General features: G+C 39.2%; 1 protein-coding gene across 6 annotated transcripts in view; it reads right to left on the bottom strand.

The window, feature by feature from the left end:
* Positions 1–7494: 7494 nt before the first annotated feature.
* The window catches only part of trappc9 (trafficking protein particle complex subunit 9), a 121515-nt gene continuing 104844 nt past the window's right edge, over positions 7495–24165 (bottom strand). For all 6 annotated transcript variants that reach the window (XM_061759757.1, XM_061759756.1, XM_061759755.1 and 3 more), the window contains 2 exons: positions 8332–8555; positions 7495–7932 (listed from right to left, as the gene is read on the bottom strand). In XM_061759757.1, coding sequence (XP_061615741.1) covers positions 7753–7932; positions 8332–8555 — 404 coding nt within the window. In that variant the 3' untranslated portion in view covers positions 7495–7752. The remainder of the gene's footprint in view (positions 7933–8331; positions 8556–24165) is intronic.

Below are 24165 nucleotides of genomic sequence, written 5' to 3' on the forward strand. Positions count from 1 at the left end.
GTAAAAAGTCAGAAAAAGCCTACTAGAGCATCTGAACTTGGGGTGAATAAGAGGCACTCAAAATAAAATGGTGGCAGGTGTGTGCTGACTACAGTGTGACATGTTTGAATGTGATTGGTTAATTCTGAACACAGGCACATCCCCAGTCACAACAGGGTGTGCACACTTGTGCAACCTCATTACCCGAGTTATTTTTACTTCCCCTCTTGAAATACAAAACTTTTTTTTTTGTCAATTGGGTTGTGCAGGTTATAAGTCACAATAATGGTGAAAAAAGTTTTGGAATGATTTGTCTCATTTTGTTTTTGCACAAAAACTTGGCATTTCAACAGGGGTGTGTAGACATTTTAGATCCACTGTAAGTACTTTTTATTGCTAACCCTGTAGGACCTTTTACAAAAGTGCTAATATCACATTTGTTCAATTACCACTCATTAACAGTAATACACGTACATACTTTCACATACATTTTTCTAATGAAACAAATATGTTGGTTTCTACTTAAAATTGTGCAATTTATGTATCAAATCCTACAAAATTCTTCCAAAAAAAAATAATCATTTAGCTCCTCGGAACCCCCCCCAAAAACATTTTACCTAATTAAAATACATTTGAGCTCATTTATCCAAAAACGATAGGTTTCGACGAAAATGCACTTGTTTTGTATAACACTTTTACAACGATTATCAGGTTGCAGTCATGCATGCTTCGATTAAATGGACAATTAAAATCTAATGCACATTATATAACATTTTAAAAACAGTTCTTAAAGCTTAAATGCAAATGCATTGAAATTTAAAGTTAAATACAACTGAATTGCACTTGGGCAGTTCTTTCTGTCACCACTAGAGAGAGCCCGTACAGCACGAGTGTTACGTGTAACAAACAAACAAAAAACAACAATGTGATCAAGCATGACCGTTTCTATCTTACTTTGTTTTATATATGCTTTTCTGTTCTGTGACAGCGTCAATCAAAACTAAGTGTTGTCATCTTGAGATAAGCAGAATTTTGGATAGAACTCTTGAATTGGACCATTGTAGATTGTATGTATGAATGTACCAACCCCCCAAGGCTTATTTTGTACATGTTAGGCATGTAACCTTTTAAGTAGTTTTATAGTTTAAATGAATACAGGTACACTTTTTGTGTGGCCTAACTGGTTCTTGGTGAGAACCATAACAAGCCAGGGTTGGAGTTACGGACCTGAGCTCCCAAAAAGTGCACCAAAGCCCCCATAGTCCATTTCAGTTCGTTTAGGTTAGGTTAGAGGTCGCAGGTGAAGAAACCAGCAGTATGAAATCACTTGTACTGGCCAAACCAAGGCACAATTAATGCTCATGTTTTTCAGGGACATTTAGACTTCTTTGCCTAACGGCTCTTTCATTTTTGAAATCAAAGTCATGTGACATCACTGAAAAAGCAAAATTCTATCCAAGTGGACGTTATACAATTTGTTGCATACGGTGTTTAAAATGGGAATTCCTCACTTTTTTGTCATGCAGAAAATGTACTTGGAGACACTTACCAGCCACAACATTAGGTACATCTTCACCATAAAATCTGCCATTACAGCTGCGATTGACACTGTCAGAGACGTATTAAATTGACAAATGTTCCCCCACCTTAAAGGGCTTGTAGTTTGCAGTAGCGGAATATAGACACGAGGGAGCACATATGTCGTAAAGACGTCACCACACACTCTATCCCAGCATCTAGAAGCGTGGCTTATATTTAACTCCCCCGTGGTCAACATCTCAAGTCTCGGGTGAACGCAGACCACCCACAGAACTCCTAATGCATTTGCGGCAAAGATGCTCAGAGGAGAGAAGAAAAGTTTAATTATGGCAAGCGCTAAGCTTCATCTCCATGGCGATGACTTGGAGAACAATGGAGTTAAAGCATGGTTTTCTCCGTTTATCACACAGAAATATTCTCTTTTATAACTCTTCTAGTTTGTTGTTGTTGTAAATGGAAGCCAAATTTAGTTGGAAATTGTACAAAGGTTATTGCAATTAAATAGTAATGCATAAGGTAATTTTTTAAAATAAATAAATAATAAAAAAAAAATATATACATATATATTAGGTCAGGGCATATTTCAACAAAACTTTCTGACAAAAATTTCATTTAACAGTTTGAAACATTTTTCGAATAGAACAACACATTCATTTTCTTCTCAAAAGAGTGCACTTTTTCTATGGGATACTGCAAATGTATACAAAGCACTCAAGTTTGGATATATTTTCATAAGAATCACAAATTATAAATAATAAAATAACAATAAATAATTAAATGTTCTAATTGAACCCAAAATGTTAGACTTCTATATTGAAAAGAGTAGTTTTATACGGAATCCTACTAAATTCTTAAAAATGCCATTAGGCTCCTGTAGTACATGGTAAGATGCAAGATGCAAAGTCAAGTTTGGATGTAGTTTCATAACATTCATTAACAATAAAAAAAGAATTGAACCCAAAATATGTCAAGCTAAAAAAAAATATTAAAAAAAAAAAAAAAAAGCACGCTTTTGAATGGAATCCCCCAAAATTTGTAAACATTCCATTAGGCTGCTGTTGTACTTAGTAAGAAGCAGTCAAGTAACAGGATATTCTTTCATTCAGTAAAAAAAAACCCAAAAAAAACAAAAACATATAAACAGAAAATTTAACCCAAAATGCATTAGGTTTCTCCTAAAAAGAGTACTTTTTGTGTAGAAACCTAGAAAGTTCTTAAAAATACCACAGGTTCCTACATAGATAAATAAATAAATACATAGTGCAGTATTGTGGATGAAATTCTACTATTTTTGTTACATATCTCAAGTTGCAGTCGTAGCACTCAGATGACATCGGTAACATTATCAGAAAATATGAAACATGAATAACATAAAAACACATGCATTTAAAAAATATTCAATCATAATTAAACCAAAAACGTTTTTCCTAAATGGTGTGCACTTTTGCACTATGCAATCCTACAAAATTCCTACAAATATCCTACAATAATACATGACAGGAAGCAGTCAAGTGATGTCAGAACATACAGTATATCCAATTAACCCAAAAATATATCAGTTTTCTATTAAATCAAGTGAACTTTTTGTATGAAATTCTACTAAAGCTTCACAAATGCCATTAGGCTCCAGGGAAAATCTCGACAAAACAAACAAAAATGCCTCTTTTTAGAGACAAAGTGTAGTGTTGACATAGCATTAAGCATCATTTAGAGTATTTCTTACGACTGCCACTTTAAATTTGTGTCAATATGATCTATGCTCATTTGGCTCGGAGGACTTGGTTGCATGCGTTTAGCTCTCCTGGCCGCGCGGGGATACGTCACTGTCTCCGAGATGATTTGTTAGGTCTGTCAGACATCAATAGCAGCCAACGCTAACAAGCTTTTCATGAGATATTTCTCTGCGAGCAAATGCGGCAAATCGATAGCGACAGGACGCGCGAAAAAACGCGCCGGCCTTCGCTTCGATAACATTAATGAAACCAAAATCACCAGTAAAAGGGAGCTCATTTTAATGACACCACCTTCCGTGCCTTCTAATTCCGCTTGCATCTTTTGTGGCACGCTTTTGATTGATGGCATGATTTACAAGACACAGCGACGCCCTCATGATGGAGCAGCCCTTTAGTGGCCACTGCTGATAGATGCAGACAAAGCCCATCACTCAACCGTTTTCCTTCTCTTTTTGCTGAGGGACATGAGGTACGATACTAGTTACTGCACATGAATACAGTGGAACGTCTACATTACAATGCCTAGTAACGGTCGCACTCAGATGCTGGAACAGCAAAGGCAACCCAGGCAATTGCCCAGGGCCCCCCGAAAGACGGGGCGGGCATTGGCCCATATCATGGCACAAAAATGGCACTGCAAACACGTGTTAGGAATCCCACTTGTATTTTCTTTCATAAGAATCTGGTGTGGACATGTTTTATTACTTTTAACCTTTCACTTATTTGTATTATTATTATTATTTGCATGTATCGCAATGTTTCACAAAGTCAGCTGCGATAAGCCCTGCCGCACACTGCGCGATGCCGTCGAACCTCATTGGACCGGATCATCGCCAAAAAAAAAAAGACATTTGCTGACTCACTCCCACACATGGAGAGATTGGATGTGGATTGGATAAACGGACGCCCTGAACAGCGAGCTGCACATACAATATATTGCATTTCATCACATTTCTTAAACCATAAATATATAGATCAATAGTTCAGGAAGAAGCAGGTTGTTAAAGAGAGTGGATGTGGGGGAGAATAAAAGTGAGTGTGGATATTTTAAGAGAATAGCTCGCTCCCATTTATTTGAACATACACAAGATTTGATACTTTATACATTGTATTTATACGGCTGCCGCGCGCGTCCTGTCTCTTGCTCGCTTAAAACCCAGGAAATGTATTTTTGCCGTAAGTGGAAAGCTTGATTTGGAGTAATCCGCGGCGTTGCGTGCGCCCGCGATTCAAATTTGGAATTGCGGCAAAACTGATCGGCAACTCATGAAAACAGCCGCCAAATCCCCGCACAATGTGCGACAGTTCCGTCAGGTTCGGCCGAGTTGTTCGGTGTGCGGCAGCGTTTAATGGGAAGAGACTCGCCTCACAGACCCAAGCATCTGGTGTGTACTTTTTAATGCTTTTCTACTCCAACAGTGATAGCGTGTAAGCTCTTTTTTTATACTTGTTTGATTTGTTTAAGAATGTTAAGAATAAATAAAAACTAATAAATCTTATATGTTACGCGACTACTCAAAATGGCAAAGTTGATAATTCTTTTTAAGTGATACATTATCTGTTCCTTTAATACAGGTGATTATGATTCTATTTCCAGTATTTCCTATGGGGAAAAAAATCTGATTAACTCAGAGGTCAGTCAACTAGTCGTGTTGTAAATACTCTCTAAGCTCAGTGAGAAAATGTCCTGGTATGACCTCGCAAAATCACCAGACGCGTTATATTTGGAACACAGTGCTAATTTGGTGGCCATTGTGCACTTTCCTGAAGGGAACCTGTTGGCTTGGAGCATGTGTGATGAAAATATGCAGGACGAAAAAGCAAAAATCATAAATAAGCGACGCAGAGAAAGTTTTTACTAAGGCCCGCACGCCTTAAGGGGACACAAGAGCTGCTTTACGATGTCCACAAGTCAAGGTTGTGTCTCTTGCGCCTCATAAGCCTGTGGTGTTTTGTTCTGTTGTCATGGAGACCATGCAGTTATCACTACACAATCTATGTAACGGACCTCGTAGCATATAATTTCGAGCCACATACGGACAGAAAACAGGGTAACCATCTGATGAGGATTCTTCAGCTCACTCAACTTTCCAGTTTCCACAGCACACACACATCCTAATCCACCCCCCTCAAAGAAGCCCGGCGTGGGTTGATTTATATATCAAGGTTGAAGGTGGGACTTTGTGAATGGACATGACTTAAGACTCGCCGCGGAAAGTAAAAAGGGATTTAATTGAACTCGGGCTTCATTTGCATTGCCGCGTTCACGTGGAGGCGCACTGCAGAATGTGTGTTTGCTATTACGTGAAAGACGTTTGTTCTTCGACTGCTCTTTTTCTGTCTATGACTTTAGATTCTGTGATCATGCATCACGCCACAAACAACAAAAGTTTGGATTTTTGGGCTTGGAAATGTATACAAAATTGCCCGGCGAACAGTACAGGGCGTACATCGACTCTCGTTGCATAAACTATGAACGCGACACAATGAACATGGGGATGTTTTTGTTCACTCTTATTGTTTCCTAAATAAATTTGACGTTTTGATTTTCCACTTAAAAATCCTATGAACCTCTTACAAATATTCTTAGGCTCCTGTAGCACAAAATAATCACTCAATAAACATTCACTAAGAAAAAAAATACATATGGAAACACACTTTAGCTAACTTAAGCCAAAATATAACTTTTTTTCTCATAGATTGCACTTTTTTTGGGGTATGAAATCTTTTATTATTATTTACTGAATATTATATTCTTCCAAATACAGTCAGCCTGCAATCATATATAAAAACACTCAAGATGATGTCAGCACATATTTCCATTCAAGAACCCAAAAATACATTCTAACTAATTAGAAATGCAGTTCTGCTGCTTTAACCAATATTGTTTATTTTTTTCTTTGAACAAAATGGAGTGAATCGTGTGAAACCTTACTTATTGTCATAAATATTGTCAGGGTCCAGTAGTACATAAGAAAGAAGCTCCCGAGTGACAACATGTTCATAACATTCACTAGCAATACAAAATATGTTAAATGATTAGGAATACAGTAGTTTTTCTAATTGAGCAAAAATTGTCAAATCTGCACTTTTTTTTTTAACATTCTCAAACAAAGAAGCTAATTAATTGAAAATATGACCATTTTGTACTCTAAATAGAGTGCACATTTTGTTGTGAATGCATTCTGCTGATGTCATCGTTCACTAACTAAAAACCTACATTTTAACTAATTAGAAATACATTTGAGCTAATCTAACCAAAAATATGAATTTTCTACTGCAGAGAGTTAGCCTTTTTGTATGAAATCCTAAAACATCCTTACAAATATTGTCAGGTTGCAGAAGTACATGAAAAAAGCACTCTGGTGATGTCAGGACACGTTCATATTTACAATAAAAATAAATGTTAAATAATTAGAAATCCAGTTATTGTAATTGAGCTAAAACCGTGAGTTATTATTTCATTTCATTCGGTACCTTAATTGCTGAATTTAGATTTTTCCACTTCACTCGAGCAGCTCTGTATGTAAAGGTGATTTATAAGTCAAATTTTGGCTCGCAACACAATGCAAATAAATTAAAAAAAAACTCAGTTGGGGTATTGTCGGTCAAGGTAACAACTTTATACATATACATTTCAATTTCCCCGTTAGTTGTTAAATGTCGTTGAGTCCTTTGAAAGGCTATACACATTTAAGCTATTGTTATTCTTCTTATTATTATTATTCTTACTACTATTAAGTGAATGGTCAAGTATTGTTAACTCACACGCAGATTAATTTCTACATCAACTGTACGACTATAATTACTGGGCAACAAATGATGGGTTCTTTGCTAATTTCTTTTCTGAACACATCTGTCTCCAGAGGTGTTGCCATGAAAAAAATAAAAGTAGCAAGGTTAACTCCCATTGCGTCAAAATATAACCGCGCTGATCCAATGATGAGGTGATCAGTGTACTGACATCTTAATTATTAACTTACCTGTCAGTCACAAGCGTCGAAAGAACAAAGTTCGGTACAAATCCGGAGGATTCTCTTTGGTGCTGCAACAAGATGTAACAGCCTCCTTGGGGGCTTGAGCACCATGCCGTCCAGTTCCTCTTGCTGCCAAGTAAAAGAGACCCACAGAGATATACAGTGTCCGGACACACATGCATCAACTATAGCGAATCAAAAATGTTACCTTTCCGAAGACTGCAACCTGCAAAATGTTGGAATGACAACACGAGCGGGGGTAAAAACAGTTTTGATGATTTTGTTTATTTACATTTAAATGAGTGCTTTTCATCTGCAGTTCAGTGTGGAGGACAAAAATATAACTTACCGACTTTTACATCCTAGCTATAGACTGGCACATGGTAGCTAGCCGGGCGAGCTCAGCAGGCGAGTTGGCAAGCTAACTCCTAACATGGTTTGTTTCATGTTAAAAGGGACATTTCCATGTGATGTCTACTTTATTTTCAGATATGAACACTAAATGTATCAGTTTTGTGGGCCAATCAGGCCACGGCCTGTAGAAGCGTGTCCAGTGTTCTGATGTGGACGCTGGGCAGAGTGAACCAGGCCAAAGGCAGTTCTCGCCCAGCGCTGTCATCCTGGAACTTGATGTTAAGGTAGAAGTCTCCAGTGTAGAGGAAGAGCAGAGCGCCCACGCAGATGGACTTTTCTTTAGGTTTGACCTGCAAAAAGTGGAGACAATGTGAGAAAAATTATTCATAGCTTCCCTTCCACTCATACTTTTAAAGGTCGATGCTTGGGAGTCCGGAGGTTTTTTTTGGCTTCAATTTTCAAACAATTCCTTTTTAGAAACTTGTTTTTTTTTTTTTCTTTTTCTTTTCTTGCAAAAGTTCCAGTCAAATCTCAGTAAGTGCAAACTAGAACTTTTTCTTGGTGACTTTGTCTTGCTTAAAATCATTAATTTAAGATCCTTGAACATTTTATTCCAAAATTTTATTTGTCCGGTACTGGTCGTGTTAGACCCAAGATGTGGAACTTTAATACTGGTGGAGGGGCAGACGCTGATTGACACAATGTGAGTGTTGATAGTGGATTGCCAATGTGGAGTGTGTAGTATTAACCGTGTCGATGCAGAAGGTGTTGGAACCGATGAAGGTGACGGCCTCGCCCAGGTCGTAGTTCTGAACCCCGTTCTGGTAGTCCTGATAAGGCACCACGGTCAGAGCCAGGGGGCCCACGGAGTTCTTACTCCGGTTGGTCAACTTGATCTCCAGGGAGACGGCATCGCCCACTTGGCAGTCAGCGATGACGTCGCAGTCGCACGGCTTCCCGTTCACCAACACATCTACAGAGGCATAGAAGGGGATCAGAAATGTTGGTATGGAAATATGTTTAAAAATGGAGTCTTCCTCTGCAATATTGCGGTTCATCGTTCACGCTACCACTATCGCAACATAGCCCATCACCTATTTCAACAATTGGCTCGGAATTTGGTGGCCATGTCTATTAGAACAGGAAGCACAAAAGTGTCAAATCAGAGCCAGTGATTCCGAACCAGTGTGTTGTGCCAATATGCATCTTTGTTCAACTATCTATAACAGACATGTATAGTGAAAAGCAGAACAATTAAGTGCTCTTACACTAGATGTCAAAAGGTGCAAAATTAACCCTTGTATCCACTATTTGTGATATTTTTGGGATGGTGTGCTGTGAGATTTTGTTCTAATTTAAAATATATGCCTTCTGGGATTTGACGTGAAAATTTAAGTACATTAAAGGCTGTTAAGCAAAATGAAAGCACTTTTCAACCTTGTAAAATCCTGACTCTAAATGTCTATCAAAGAAAAACTCTTCCCTGTCATTAATGGGAAAAAAACATTTTACGTATATCAAGGAGCTTTAAATGCTAATGTTGATAATCTCACAAGTTACTTTTTTTCCTAAAGTAGAGACCATAATGATCGTGAATAATAATTAAAATGCACAAACCCCGCTTCGATGTATACGTCGCCTTCATCGGAGACAAGTGACGAGCAAGTTTAAGTCAAACTCGCAATCCTCTTATGATTTGGCCCAGATGCAGAGGCCAACGTGGCGGTTTGATTTGAACAAGTGAACTCAACACACACACACACACACACACGCAGCAAATGCCACACACGTTGTTGGTGTCACGCCCGCGGCTGCGATAAACACTGTGAGTCACAGCAGCTGACGTCGTGTGACAAGCTGATGAAAGAGCTGAGCTGTGTTTGGAGTGTGTTGGGGAGGGGGCGTGAAGATGGACAGATATTGGGGTGAAGCTGCTGTGTGTGTGTGTGTGTGTGTGTGGCATCTGGGGCCACCAATAACGCGCTGTCGCTAGAAGAAGAGGATGAACCCCGCCACCACATTAAGTCTGGATTGACCGGAGATATGGACAATACCTAGAAAAGTTAAAGATATAAAAATACTCACTGCTAAATATGCAGTGGTACATTGACTGAAAAGTTTAAGTTGTTCTGTAACCAGACTCATAACTCAAATACTGTAATATTCCCGAATGAACTGAAATGCTATTAAGCCATACCCCCAAAAAAAACACCTAGTAGGGTTTAGTAGGCGTTCAAGACAAAAAGTAATTGTTAAAAAAAAAAAAAAAACAGGTCACTTGAATATGCTTAGAATTATTTATATCATGCTGAAATTGTGAAAAACACCGATTACCACTAACAAGAGGCTACATTAGTAACAAGGTGTTACGTAACAGGCGCTCAGTCTCGCGTGCCGCCCCTGGCCAGATGCTGCAGCAGTCCTCTGCAGGAGTCGCCACAGCAACAAGGCGGGGGGAGGGGGGAGGCAAAATGGCGCGAGATGACGCCTCACTCCCGTGTAAAAAAAATAAATAAATACATCAAACTGAGGCTCAGAGATTAAAGAAACCAATCGGGCCCCTAGCCAGAGCAGACGCCACGTGCAAGAGCGGAAGACGGAAAGTAACACTTTGGACGTTTGTGAGCGCTAACTGGATTAGGGTGTGCGTCACGACAGGTGTGGTGTCAGCTCATCACTGTGTAATAGCGCGGCGCGAGCCAATAGTACGCCAGCCCATGCACACCTCTATTCCGCCTCATCTAAAACACTCAGGATTCCATGCATTTGAATCCATCGAACAAAACGGCTGTTCACGAGACTAGAACGATGACATCAGCAGAATGCATTCACAAGCCACATCGATTGGTGAATCTGCTGATTCCTACATTTTTTTTAATTTTTTTTTGCTGTAGATTGAAACCATTTGGGTTTGACAAAGGATGAATATTAGACCAATTTGCGGACGAGCCATGGAAATTTGATTCGGTCACATTCCATTGAACATGCGCTCCATCTTTGAAGTTGGACAAAATGAGAAAATATGTGTAATGTTTAAGCATTACATAACTGGCACATGTATTATTGCTGCTGTGTCGATTGAATACATTTCTATTGATAACCCCAAGATGAAGAGATATTAGCTTCTGAATTGGCATTATAACAACATTGAAGATATTCATGAAATGAAAGCACAGTTACTGGATGTTCTGGCCCTTCCACAGTGTGTGCAAGATAAAAATCAATGCCTATCAGATTTGAATGACTATATCAAAAACACTTGGGGTTCCTTCTTGTTTACTCCATAAACCGCCCATGTTTTATGGCTGTATGAAAAGTACAGCATGAACAGATTGCTTTGCAAGAATCATTCCCCTTGAAGCCAGCACTGTCTACACATAATGGAGCCCCATTCCAAGGCTTGAAATACATGTGACAAGTGGAGAAGGAGACATGCTTGCGCATTGCCTTTTCCATTACAGTTTACTTTGCATACAACACACAAAAAATCAAAGTTTCCTGCATCTTAAATAATGAAGTTTTACTCATAATTAATTCTCAGTAATGAGTAAAAATGGTGAAATGTGTTTTAGCCACTTGAGGCTTCTGTTCCATTTAGCTTTTGCTGTCAAGTATTGCTCTCAACAGGAATCATAAAATTTGCAAACTATGCCTGCATGCAGTCAATGGTAGTTCTGGTTAATTGATGCCAAACCCTTTGTGAAAACTGGAAATTCTAGTTAACCTTTAACTTTTTGATAGCGAACCCAGAGATCCCAAGTTAGACCACTTTTCCAGTTCCTTATTTTTATGTGGGCCTAAACAACAAGCTCAGTTGGAGCCAGTCTGAAAAATATGTTTGAGGTTCAGGTTGGATGAAAAGGTGTATCTCTTTCAATCCTATAGTTTTGCAAAATCAGTTGGGTTAGCTCTCCTTTTGCAGATACCATGAGTGGTGAAGCGTAGTGGGGACAAAAAACAGCTGCCACAATAAATCTTATCTGTTTATTTGTGCAAAAACCTGAAGAGTGACAGGCACTTTCAGCTATCTTTCAGCTCATGTCCACATAATAAATATTATCATGTGAATGGAGATGGCTCCGATTCCATTATCTGACCCTAGAGTGTACACAGACAACTAAAAAATCTTTATAATAAACAAACAAAAAATGGCTCACTTATACTGCCACTTCTTGTCAAAGCCGCATATTAAAAAAAAAAACAGTTATGCTGATGTATCTTTTCGAGTTACAATATTAAAGATTACTGCCATTTTTTTTCTCTCACCTTTGACACCTACTTGGTAATGGTACACATACAGTGGATATTAAAAGTCTAAACACCCCTGTTCACATACCATTTTTTAGTGACAAAAAAATTATACCCACATAAATCATTTCAAAACTTTTTCCACCATTAATGTGACCTTTACCTGCACAATTCAATTCAAGAAAGCTGACCACAGTCGTCATTTTGCATTTTCAAGGAAAGAAGAGGTGGAGCCGGTAAGAGGCCATGATTGTTTTGACTCATATCCCGAAAAAAATCAGTTATTAACTAGCCTCCCCCGAGAGTTGCACTATATAGTGAGGTCTAAACATGGCTGCTGTCATATGCCGAGCCGCACGTTTACTCCCTTTTCCCTGCCTCATTACTCGGCTCTGCTTGCCTGCTTCCTCGCTTGATACATTGCAAGCCTAATTATGCAAACGAATCGATTTTGCCTTCAACAATAAAACTTTAACATATATAGATAACCTTAGGCGTGGTGCCGGAATTTCCTTCTGTCTAATGTATTGATTGAGTTTTGCTGACACATGAGGTGTTTGTTTAATGGCCCAGAATTATCCACTTACATGATTAGCTTTCATTACATTGATAACAGTCAGAGCATCATTGTGGGCGATGTTGAGAGACAAGCAATCGTACTAATGCTACTGTATAGTTGATTTATTATCATGATATTTAATAGAAGGCATCACTGCTTCATCAGTGAACTCAGGCAATCCATCCATTTTCTATAGAGTTTGTCCACATTAGGGTCGTGGGTGGAGTCTATCCCAATCGGCTTCGAACTGACTACATCGTGGATTTCTCACCAGTCATTTGCATAGTCAAAGAACCAAAGTTAGTCTTTAGGAAAACATTTTATTAAATATTTGACTCAATTGTGGATCGATATGGACCTTTACCTTTTAGCTTCAGTTACTAAAGAAAAAAAACCAAGTTAAACACATTGCTTTATCCATGAACTCTGCCCGACTATGAGATTGCCTTGACACTGGCAATGCCCATATTCCGGGGTGCATTTCAAGTGAGCAAGCCATCATGTGGGTGGCTGAAAGCATGTAAAAATTGCTCCTGATGACACAGCTGAAGGGGGTGACATGAAGAGGATTTCCCAGGCATTAGCTAAAGCCATTGCACTTCAAGGCAATGTCATTTTCTCATGTAAAAAAAAAAAGGAGCACCACAAAAGCCCAAACTATTCACCCACTCACAATCTGCTGTGGCATGATGCTCTTGTTATTGTATCTGCGGATGACATACAAAAAACTGTGGGTTAGAATGTTATTATGGTAAAGCTAAATTAATCCTACAGCTGTCGAAAACAAATGCTTCACAGGCCTCTGATAAAAAGAATAAGTGCTTCACGGCATCATAGCATCATCACCCAAAATATCTGTGTATGGCTAAATTTACATTTGCTGGTCCCAACATTACAGTATGTTAGATACACCACCATTATCTATTGAGCTGCAGTACAAGGTGTCGATCAAAAGTCAGAGACATTAAGTTTTCATTGTGTTTATGGAAACCGGTTCAGGTTGAAAAGGGCCTCTCACCCAAAGTCAGCTGGGATAGACTCAAGCTTACCCTTCACCCTAATTAGGGGTAGCTCAATTGGGGGGGAAATAATAAAGTGGATGGATGTGTTTATGAGAAGATAGAGTATAATTTCTCATTTCCAAAACTCTATTTAACCCAACAGAAAGAGCATCATCTTTGGTTTGTGGAAAATTGCCAGGCTAGTGACAGGAAAACGAGCAGGGTGCCTCGATGCTATCTGAACAACCACGTGAACAACTGTGAACTAAATGTAAACAAAACGCTGGACGGTGAATTTTAACTCAAGTCGGTTCTGTGTTTATGGTTCAGTTTGTCGAGGTTCGAAACCACCTATTTGACCACCAAAATGCCAAAATCTGGCTGGAAATATTAACATAGCTTTAGTGCCCTCTCTCCTAAGGTGGCAGCCTTTCTAAATACATTTTTGGAATGATATTTTACAATGGTAGAAGTAGATTACAATTCATGACAAATGAAGTTTACAAATGAATATTATGGCGAAACGACAAGAACCGAGGCAGACAGGACCCTAATCCAGAATATAAACATGGACGCACACAGCACTGCGTAGTGATCTCAGTGCCCCCCCCCCGCATCCAATGTAAGGACAGTTTTATTGATCTTAAGAACAACGCAGCCGGCGACAAACAGCGGCTTGCCATCTTCCAGGGATGGCTGCTATTTGAGGAACTAGGTTGGTTTTGAGGAGAGATATTAAAACTTATCAATGAAGCTGAGTTTTTCAGGTCAAAGAGTGTCCAAACGTTAACTTTGGTGGCAAATCCTCGGTGAAGCAGAACTGTGAAGGTAATGAGCTGTCAGAAGTGCACCCGGGGGCAAATCATTAATGACAGCTACCTACAACATTATTATTTCCTCCACAGAACAAATGGCAATCAATGACTTTGAAAAATGACTTCAGTCACCCGCTGAGCTAGCCGCGATTCATTGACGAGTTATCTCATTAAAAAGTAACTCTCCTATCTGCCTATGTCTGCCTTATATTGCAAAAACAACACTAATCACTGGTGACATACTACTTAGGGGGTTAGCTTTGGTTATGAAAGCCTAAATAGTGAATGTAAGAGGGATAGACGGCAAAAGGTCCAAGACTCGTAATGAGGCAAAGCATTAATGTGTGAGTGTAATGTGTCACCCTTGGTAATACACAAACAAGTCAAAAAGCACTTGTGTGTTGACAGATCTTTCGTTGTGTTTGTTTTCCAGCTGTTAATGAGTCCACTCTTTGTATCTTAACAGGTTCCTATTACCAGGACGGCATAATGAATGCACTCCAATTTAAACGCAAGGATAGCGAGCGAGCCTTCAAACTGCTCAGCATCATGTACTGTAGAACTGAAACTGAAGGGGAAATAGCCCAATAGACAAACAGAATAGTCCACAGCTGCCATACTGGCTCAAATCAGTGGAGTCACATCAATCCTCCAAGTGATTAATGGCTGTATAATGCAAGATCTCCTGCAAATGGCCAAAAGATGCAAACCTAGTTTCTGTGACTCAGAATCAAATTAGATCCAAACTGCACACTATTTGAAGCTGTGTGCAATCAATCACTGCTTCACAAAAACAAGTAACAGACTGCACTCATTGCATGAGCCTCCTCCTAAGACTTTCCTATCGTCACTATTCAACTCATCAGGCCTTGCAAGAAAAGGACACGTGTCATTTTAAATTCTCCTTTTCAGGTTTATAAGAAATTCTGTTTTATCTTCCTGAAGGTAAGACATCTCCAAACACTTTAAAGGCAGTGAATACAAATTACCTGCAATATTGGTATTGCGACAGGCCATTCACAACAAAAGATTCTCAAATTAGAATCTTTTTTAAAAAATAACACGCATGCATGCACTAAGTCCATACTAAACCAGTTCTATTTGAAATCTATCCTAGACAGTCCCCCAGCCAAGTTGCAAAGAGATGTATTATTTAAACCATTTATAAGACAGTACCCTCAAGGTTCTTAAGCAAAGCGATACGAATAAAGGCTCTGATTCCTTCTGAGATCTGCTTGAAAAGAAAAACAGATGCTAAATCCAGGTACATTAATAATACCTCTACATCTGGCCTTTTACTTTCCCATCTACACCATCAACCACAAGAGCTTGTGATGGCAATCAAATGCAATAGCCCTGAAATAAGTGCAATCTTTCTTCGGCTTATTAGGCTCAACTTTTATTGAAAAGCGATACAAAAGTGCCACTGAAATGATTAAATGATGACAGACTGAAAGGCAGGTATGTGGATTAAATAATTGTATAACCTTGATGATAAAGCGGTAGTTACAGTCAAATAGTGCTGCGCTTAACGTTAACAAAATCATATTAACAACTTAAAAAGGAAATCCTCAAACATATACTGCAATGAGAATGACATCAATTAAAATTGCTTGACTGTGACTTATACATCGGGAATTTCATTTGATCAGGTTTCTACCATTCTTATCATCACTGGAAAAAAAATACAATTTGGGAATAAACGAATCAATTGCAGAAGCGGCAAAAATGTAGTTGTTTTTTTTTTTGCTCCCAGCTACGTCCCCCTTTTCCCTCCTCGTTCTTTCAATTATTCAACTTTAACACAACCTGAGTGAGCACTGCCTCCGAAGTGGCCAAGACATCGTCGCCAATCAGGGCACCAAACACACACTGGTTTATTGATGAACTTCTATCATGCCGAACAGAAGCCGGCATCTGCTGAGAGAGTGGTTGGAGATGAAACACTCTTAAATTGGTCCAGACACAGGTTGTCCGATAGACAGTCAAAAGACATGAAATGAAAGAGCCATGATTGAACTGTTACCTACTCTTTCCCCAAAAAATATAATCAAGTATTTGCATATTTTTATTTTATTTTTTTTAAATGTTTTATTTGGGGTTCCACCATGACTCAAAGAGGAGAAAACGACTAACAACAGTAAGAAAAAATGGCAATGCATCTTTGCGTTCGTCTGTCGATGTGTTAGCAAGGAGGCTTTTGGTACACGGAGAACGATGTAAGAATAGACAGACTGGAGTCTACCATTTGCATTCTTGGACCTGTGGAATTGTCAACTCAAAATGGTGACGTTTAAATTGTACCCCTCTAAAAAAAAGGGGGGGGGGCGGGGGGGGATGTCGGTGCCATTGTCCTTCAGTTTGTTTGTTTTTAACAGGCTTTCTGGTTCTGGTGTCGTATTTGACGTGATCGTCTATCTAAGTTAATTTTGAGCTTGATCGAGAATGGCGAGGAACAATACGAATTGATGGCTAGGAGAGTAACATTTACATTCTGGAGCAGGGGAACAGTTCTATCCTGGCTCAAAAGGCAAGGACAAAATGATGTCTTTTCAAACATAACTGGAAAAAAAATGTTGAGTGACATACTCATGGTCATTAGTTAGCAGGCTACTTTTTTGTTCGTGGAGAATGGCGAAGAACATTTGGAACAGATTGGACAGGACTCTACCATAAGCATTCTGGGGCAGGGGGAAACAGTTCCAGCATGACTCAAATTGCAAAAAGAGAAAAAGGAAATTCTAAAAGTGCAAGAAATCGCAGAGTGCATCTGTTTGTTAGTTAAGAGGCTAGTTTCCAGAATGGACTCTACCATTGGTGAAAATAGACAAGCAAATTCCTCTCTTTGCATTATTAATAAGAATTTTATGGACTCTTCCGTGGCACATGTGCATCCCCTCCCCAATGGTTCCCGGAAATTGGATGTGCAGTTTTTGCGTAATTCAGCTAACGAAAAAAATTTAACAACAAACTGCAACTAGTTCTCTCCTTTGTGGAGTCTGCCACACCCATTGCACATTTGTAATTGTAATTCGACAAAGTAATACCGACAGACTATATCCCTAGCAAGTGTTTTAAATTGGCCTGGCTTCTGTGGCTTTACGCTTGCTTACACGGCCGGCATGCTCCGACAGGGGAGAGAGCGAAAGGGCAAGTGTGCTTCATTTTAAGAATCTTTTCTGTGCCTGTAAAAACAAATACTCACAGCTACATGAGTAAAAAGCAAAGCTTGTTTAAGCTGCCGGAGCATGAAGGCAAGGAGCATCCTAATGCTCAGCAGAGACTAAAACTGCGCTCTCCTGAAAATCTTTATGGGAAATAGCCTGCAGTATCTTTGCAAGAAAAGACAGATGTCAGGTTTAAGTACAAAGCCTTCTTACTTAGGGAGTCTGAATTATCTCCGTAAGAAACTTCATTGCAAATTGTCGCAGAAGTTTACATACAGTTCTTACAAAAAGTGTCGCAAAATTCACAGGATTTTTATTTTTTTTTAAATTTCCAAGGACTGTCATTATATTCCACAGGATAACATGCTTCGTCTCATTTGTCAGCCTCTTATGGGCCAACTGAGGTAAAATATCAAATGTGGCTATTTTAGTCCGTGCTCTCAATGTTGCACATAGTGGGAGGAAAGAATGAGAGGTCAGGTGAGAGTAGAAAAAGGCAAACAATCAGTGAGGCTGAGTCTCGTTCTGGATAAATATCCATCTGCCCGTGAGTGTGTTCTGTCAAATCATCTCGAAGCAGCAGTGAAAGTCTTCTATTTTATTATCATTATTATTTTACAGTTTTTGCCCTTTCATAAGATCCCGTACCATGCTCTGAATTAGCGTGAGTACAGGACAGGACACTATGTGGCTGTTCAAGTCAGAATGGTGGCTGCTGCTTATGCAACATTATAAAACATCAAGGCAGGTGGACACGTGTGACAGCTGCAGGTCTAAAAGGACGTGGCAATACCTTTGTATGAATATGAGAAAGCTGTGCTTGTCTACCTATGAGCAGCTTGACAGTAACCCATCTGGAAATGTCTCAGGTTGAAAACACTTCCAACAATGTAGCTTGATTGGGACTCAGAAGAGTGTGTGTTTTCCGACGTGTTGATGTGTGTTTTATGGAGCCAAGGAAAACATTTTACATTACAACAATCTCACAGCACAACACCAAACAAAAATGTCACAGTAATAACGGAAATAATGATTATCCCATCTCAATGCATTCACAAATTCACTTAGGTGTGAAATCCACGCCTGTTATAAGTTAAACCCAAAGCTTGTATTAATTTACTCACAAACTGTTGATTTGGTATGAAATCTGTTAGTGTGTGTGGTAAATACATTTCAGTTGCAAACTTTTACAGATGCGCTTTCAAACACAATACAACCAGTGGCTCTAATTGTGTCCGGCAACAGCTAATTGGCTATCGTTCCATTACAATCACTGAGTCTGTGGCTCAGCCAGACTCGGTGGTGACCACACACAAGGATTGTATCGTATATATTGAACGGGTTTAACATTTCTGATTGATGGCACGACCAATTTTTGAGTAGATCTGGGAGGAAAAAAATCACTCGCGACCCATTGCACACCAGAGGATAATGACTCAGGATAATCTTTCCAAAATTTGATCGCAAGGGGCGGGGAGAGGGGTGGTGGTGAGTAAAATAACTCAAATAACGTGATTGCAGAAGTATTAACCAATTAAATTTAGGTTTGAATGTAATTGGTGAATTCTGAACACAGACATATCCACAGTTATAAGAGGGTGTGCACACTTGTGCAATGACATTATCGCAGTTGTTTATTTTTACTTCCACCCCTTTTTCAATTGAGTTGTGCAAAGTATAGGTCACAGTAGCGGTGGAAAGAGTTTTATAATGATTTATCTTGGTCTAATGTTTGTTTTTTTTAATTATGAAAACCTTGCATTAGAAGAGGGGTGTGTAGACGTTTCATAGCCACTGTAGCTAGGTTCCTGGTCTTTTTCTGTTAAACCAAACACCAAAAGGCAAACTCCCTTTTCCTCAGACGTATCACCTGTAGTGATGAACCAATAAGAAGTAATTGCCTGACTCAGCTATGAGGCTTAAACGCATTGATTTGCTGCCGGGCGGTAATTTAAATGTGTCGCTTCACTCAGGCCGCTGTGATAGCGTTGTTCGGTATTGAGAAAAGCTGTAAAGATCCAAAATATCCACACAGACACAGTTGCTCAACTAAATACTGAACATATAGTTGAGAACTCAGTCAAAGATATTTCCCTTAGGAATTTAGAACAGCAACAGAGCAGAAGGTTAACCTTGAATGGTCAAAGGTTTATATATTATGGGGGTTTTACTTAAGAGAAAAACATGTCTTGCCACAATAAAGTAATAAGTAATCAATAAAAGTACTGTATTATTTATATTCATTAAAAAATATTACCGTGGTTTGTGGACTGTTTTGGTCCATTTTAGAGAGCATCATGGCTCGGGTTTAAGCATTCACATCGCGCTCAAGCAGTACAGTGTTTTTGGAAAAGGGGACATCTTGAACTTAATATCTGTGCTTAACAAGGGTTTATGCTACAGCTACCCTAAATTATCAGCATTCCTAATTATTATTATCTTTTTTTGTTTGTTTCTGTAAGGAATAAAATATATATCTTTGTCACCATACCACAAATTTTCTAAATGACTGTTTAAAAAACAAAACTGAAAAGAAATTGTAACTCACGCTACTATTTCTTTCTTAAGATGTCAACTTAAGGTTATTGTTCCCGTGGTTGAACATTAGACTTGTTTTTTTCTGACTTCTCAGAGTAGCACAACAAGGCAACTCAACTTTGGGTCTAAAAAGGTACATTCATTTGAAATTTGTCATTTCTGTTCAAAATGGTAAAAAGTCAAGAACTCACTGAAAATGAAATCCTTTTTATTTACGGTATTCTAACATCGGTGAAGGCTGCCTCAGACAACAGAAGCTGCAGCAAAATGGCAGTGGCGCTAAAAAAAGTTTAGTTTAGGTCAGTTTTACATATAGTTGGTTTGGTTTTGCAGGGTTTTGAAATGCACCATCTAACGATGCCATTTAAAAGGCAATCTGCTAGTAAGCGTGCCTCTTTTTGTCGAAATGGCACCTGTCGGCTTTTACGTGAGAACCCTTCGAATGTAGATATCAAAATGAAAAATGTCACAGCAAAATGTACTGTTGGTGTGTCATTCAAGCAAAAAGCCCATTCAAGGCGGCGATATGATAAATACTTGGACGTCATATGAACTGATTGACTCTGTTGCAGATGTGCGAGTTCCTTTCCTCAGCCTTTCTGATGACTAATATCTGGAGCCATGGCGAGACACGCTGAAGGAGGCAATGCCCCCCCCCCCCGCATGATGAATGAGCCAGACAAAAACGAGATTAGGAGTAGTCCGCTGAATAAATGAACAAATTCATAAAGTGAGAGAAAAGACAAGGTGCCAAGATGCGGCTGTCAACACGTTCCTTTCCTTCTAAATAAAGTGTTGCTTCTAAGAACAGCTTGCCTCTGGTTACAGGCTGTGACTGCCATCGTCATGAGCACCCTCGCGGCTATAATGGTATGTTGATACCGCCTGTCCTGTTTTGTTCATAAGGTGTCACCTTCCCTCCAGTGGTGCTTTTGCAAGAATTGTGCCTGCGTGCAACACCTGGGGCGACATTACACATATTTCTGTAATTTAATTTGCGTCCCTTAGCGAAACATGTACATTTTGAATAATTGCAAGTAGAAGGAAAACAAACCTTGGCTGAAGCGGGTTCTCAAAGGGAACGCTGCCTAGGCTAGTTAACTTTAGGTTGAACAGCTGTCAAAATACACTGCTCAAAACGAGTTTGGCAAATTCGGTACTGTAAGGGTAAGTTTCACCCCAAAGCCCAAAATTCCTATGTCAACAACCGAGCCAAAAGGTTTGTGCTAAAAGCCGATTCCCAAAACAATCATGAACAAGTAATTGCACACTGGAATCCCTCCAATTTTGCACAGACAGCAAACAGCATGATGATGATGATACGAGACTGGGTAGTTTGCGTACATTCATAATGTAACACGTTCACGTCTCACGATGACTGGTGCTATTAGAAATCAGATTGTATCCCTAACAACTGGTAAAACGACACTAACACAAGAGAGCGTGATGACAACGCGGGCCTTTGGAGAGCGAGAGTGGCGTCTGCCGGGCACGACGACAGTGACCTGCTTTTTGTAAGTGTCATCACACAACCACAGCAAGTAAACCAACGTTGTTTTAATGACACACCACTCATAACTGATTTAGTAATAAAAACAATGGCACACTAATTAGACAGACAGTGTACATTGGAGGAGACACAAATTATCGGTCCAAACAGTGGGTTTAGTCAACAAATGCATTAGAAACTTCACCAAGTGGATGGATCTTTTAAGAGAATTTCTGAAACGTTGGTCCACTGGCTGTTGCGAAGTTTTTGTCCTCATTAGGGTCGTGGGTGAGCTGGACCCATTATCACAGCTGCCATTAGGCGAGATGAGGGGCACAGCCAGGAATGGACGGCAGTGAATCTCAGGGCACTCGTGAATAACCGTCACCAATAATTTCCTCGAACTACACGAAAACCAGCTGACCTCAAAGTTAGAGATGCGTGACATGTATCTACCATCAGACCCGCAATTATAACAAGTCGAGTGCAGTATTGAATACACACTTCCCAAGAGATGGGTCGATAAAAATTTACTTGTAATGTAATGATTGGTTTCATGTTTTTTGAATGATTAATACAATAACCTCCCGCTACGCCTGCCGTGAAAAGCCCCCGCCCCCACAAAAAACGACTAATTGACTCCCCCTAAAAATGTTTGCAATTGCCCATATTAACTCATTCATTGCCAGCTGTTTTCAGAGCAGAGCTCCCCATATTAGCCATTTTAAGAGCATTTTGACTGACCCACAGAATATTGTGTTTTGTGACAATGTAAGCAAAAGTTGACTCTCTTCTTTTACCAGAAAAAAAAGCTTGTTTTTACCTTTATTCGTTTTTTTCGAACCTAGGTTGGTTTCACCAAAAACACCAAGGAACATATCAAGCAGAACAGTGACTTTGACAGCAATGTTTTTTGCTTTGTGACACCTCAAACTATAAGACAACAAAAACAAGACTGAGAAAGGGCATTTGAAGCACAACAATAATTCATTTGCAAATATACAACTGAACAAATGCCGTGCTGTGAACGACACTCACTCACCGCTTGGCTCCAGTTAAAGTTTCATCATTCACTCCATGAACTGCATCCCCTTTTCTCACAATCGCAACACACAATTTCTACAAGCTACCGTGTCATTATACCATATACCAATCTACCATTCATATACATAGTCTGTTCAAATGTGAGGTGCCTAAACTTGTCCAGCTTCTAACGTGTTGGCATTTCTCTCCCTTATAATTGACAAGACAAGCCAAAATTAACCCCCTAATCTTTATTTTCTACTCAAAAGCAGTGTTGATCTCAAATCCATAGCACTACATTTCAAACTAATCTTACAGCATTACCCTAAAAAAATAAGTGGCTTACAGATTACTTGATTTCGAAATATGCCCCTAGAGTATGAACAGACAAATCAGTATCAGTGGTTGAATGTTATGCTTGATCTATTTATGAATTCAGTGTGATGGCTCAAAAAGGTGAAGTCATTTTGAAATTCCACATTCCTGTTGAAAACAAAACTGTAAAACGTTAAGAGGTCAAAGAAATCGAAAGACGTTAAAGCACCTCATAATGCTGGATGCCCTATGAGACAAATACTCTCAACAGTCGAATACATTTGTGAGAGATTTGTCAGTGTGAGCATAGAATTCTTTTTTTTTTACAACAATGCTGAAAATCAGCTCACATCAATGAAACTCTACCAAATGGAAGAAGGGACTGAATAGTGTGTAGCTGATCAGATGTATGGATGGATGAATACATTGGGGTTTGTGCATGACCCTTCTGACAGCAGGACAGAATGAATGCTGTGTGTGGGTCTTTGCAAAGTTTATACAAGTAGTCTCTTGTTAATATTGAGCAAGTCAAGTTCCACCTACTGGACCAAGACACTATGCCTGCAACTCTACATGCAAATGAATCTAAATTATAGCTCATCCCTGCTGCTGTTGACTTTATTTGAGTATTTAAGTGAGCGTTTGAATGCTGAATTAGTACTGTCATTTTTTTTGGTTTCACAGAGACTATAGACATATATTAGGCTGCTACTTATTGCACTCGCTACTGTTCCAAAGTCCAAATCTAGTCATGCACTATTACACGATTGCATTTCCAATTTAACTGCCACAATAGGAACATCAGAAAAATTTCTCTTCATTTGCCTAGTTACAGCACATCTTTCCATCTGTTGTCTTCACACTTTAGCAGGTGTGTGCTCCATCTGGAGTTACACATTTGAGCAAAATCCTTTGTCAAAACAAAAGTGAGTCACACCGCATTAATCAGTCCACCTATAACAAATCACACGTGCCTTCTGTCAAGATTTCACAAGCCCTGACATCCTGTGACCTCTCCGTTAAAAAAACCCAAAAAACAAATGGAGTTCATCAGTCTCATACACTCACTGATAAAGATTTCCTCCTAACCAAATCCTGTTTTCTGAATGAAGCCTTGAACCTCTTTCTGCTGACTCTGTACTTCAAATAACTCAGCCATGCGCCCTTAGCCCCAAGTGAGTGTCGTGATCGATGCAGTTCATGGCGTAAATGGTGAATGCCATGTAAAAAAGCCACACTCAAGCCATGTGGTGTGTCAGCGTCATTCACGGCGCGTTTCTAAGTTGTATATCGATAAATAAAAGATTTTTTTTGCAATCAAAAGCCCTTCTTTCATACTTGTTTTGATGTTTTACAGCTTGTGCTCCCACAAAAAAAAATATTAGCGTCAAAGTCACTATGCTTGACATGTTTTTTTTTTCTTTTTTC

The sequence above is a fragment of the Phyllopteryx taeniolatus genome, chromosome 21 (genome assembly GCF_024500385.1).
Source record: "Phyllopteryx taeniolatus isolate TA_2022b chromosome 21, UOR_Ptae_1.2, whole genome shotgun sequence".
Taxonomy (NCBI): Eukaryota; Metazoa; Chordata; class Actinopteri; order Syngnathiformes; family Syngnathidae; genus Phyllopteryx; species Phyllopteryx taeniolatus.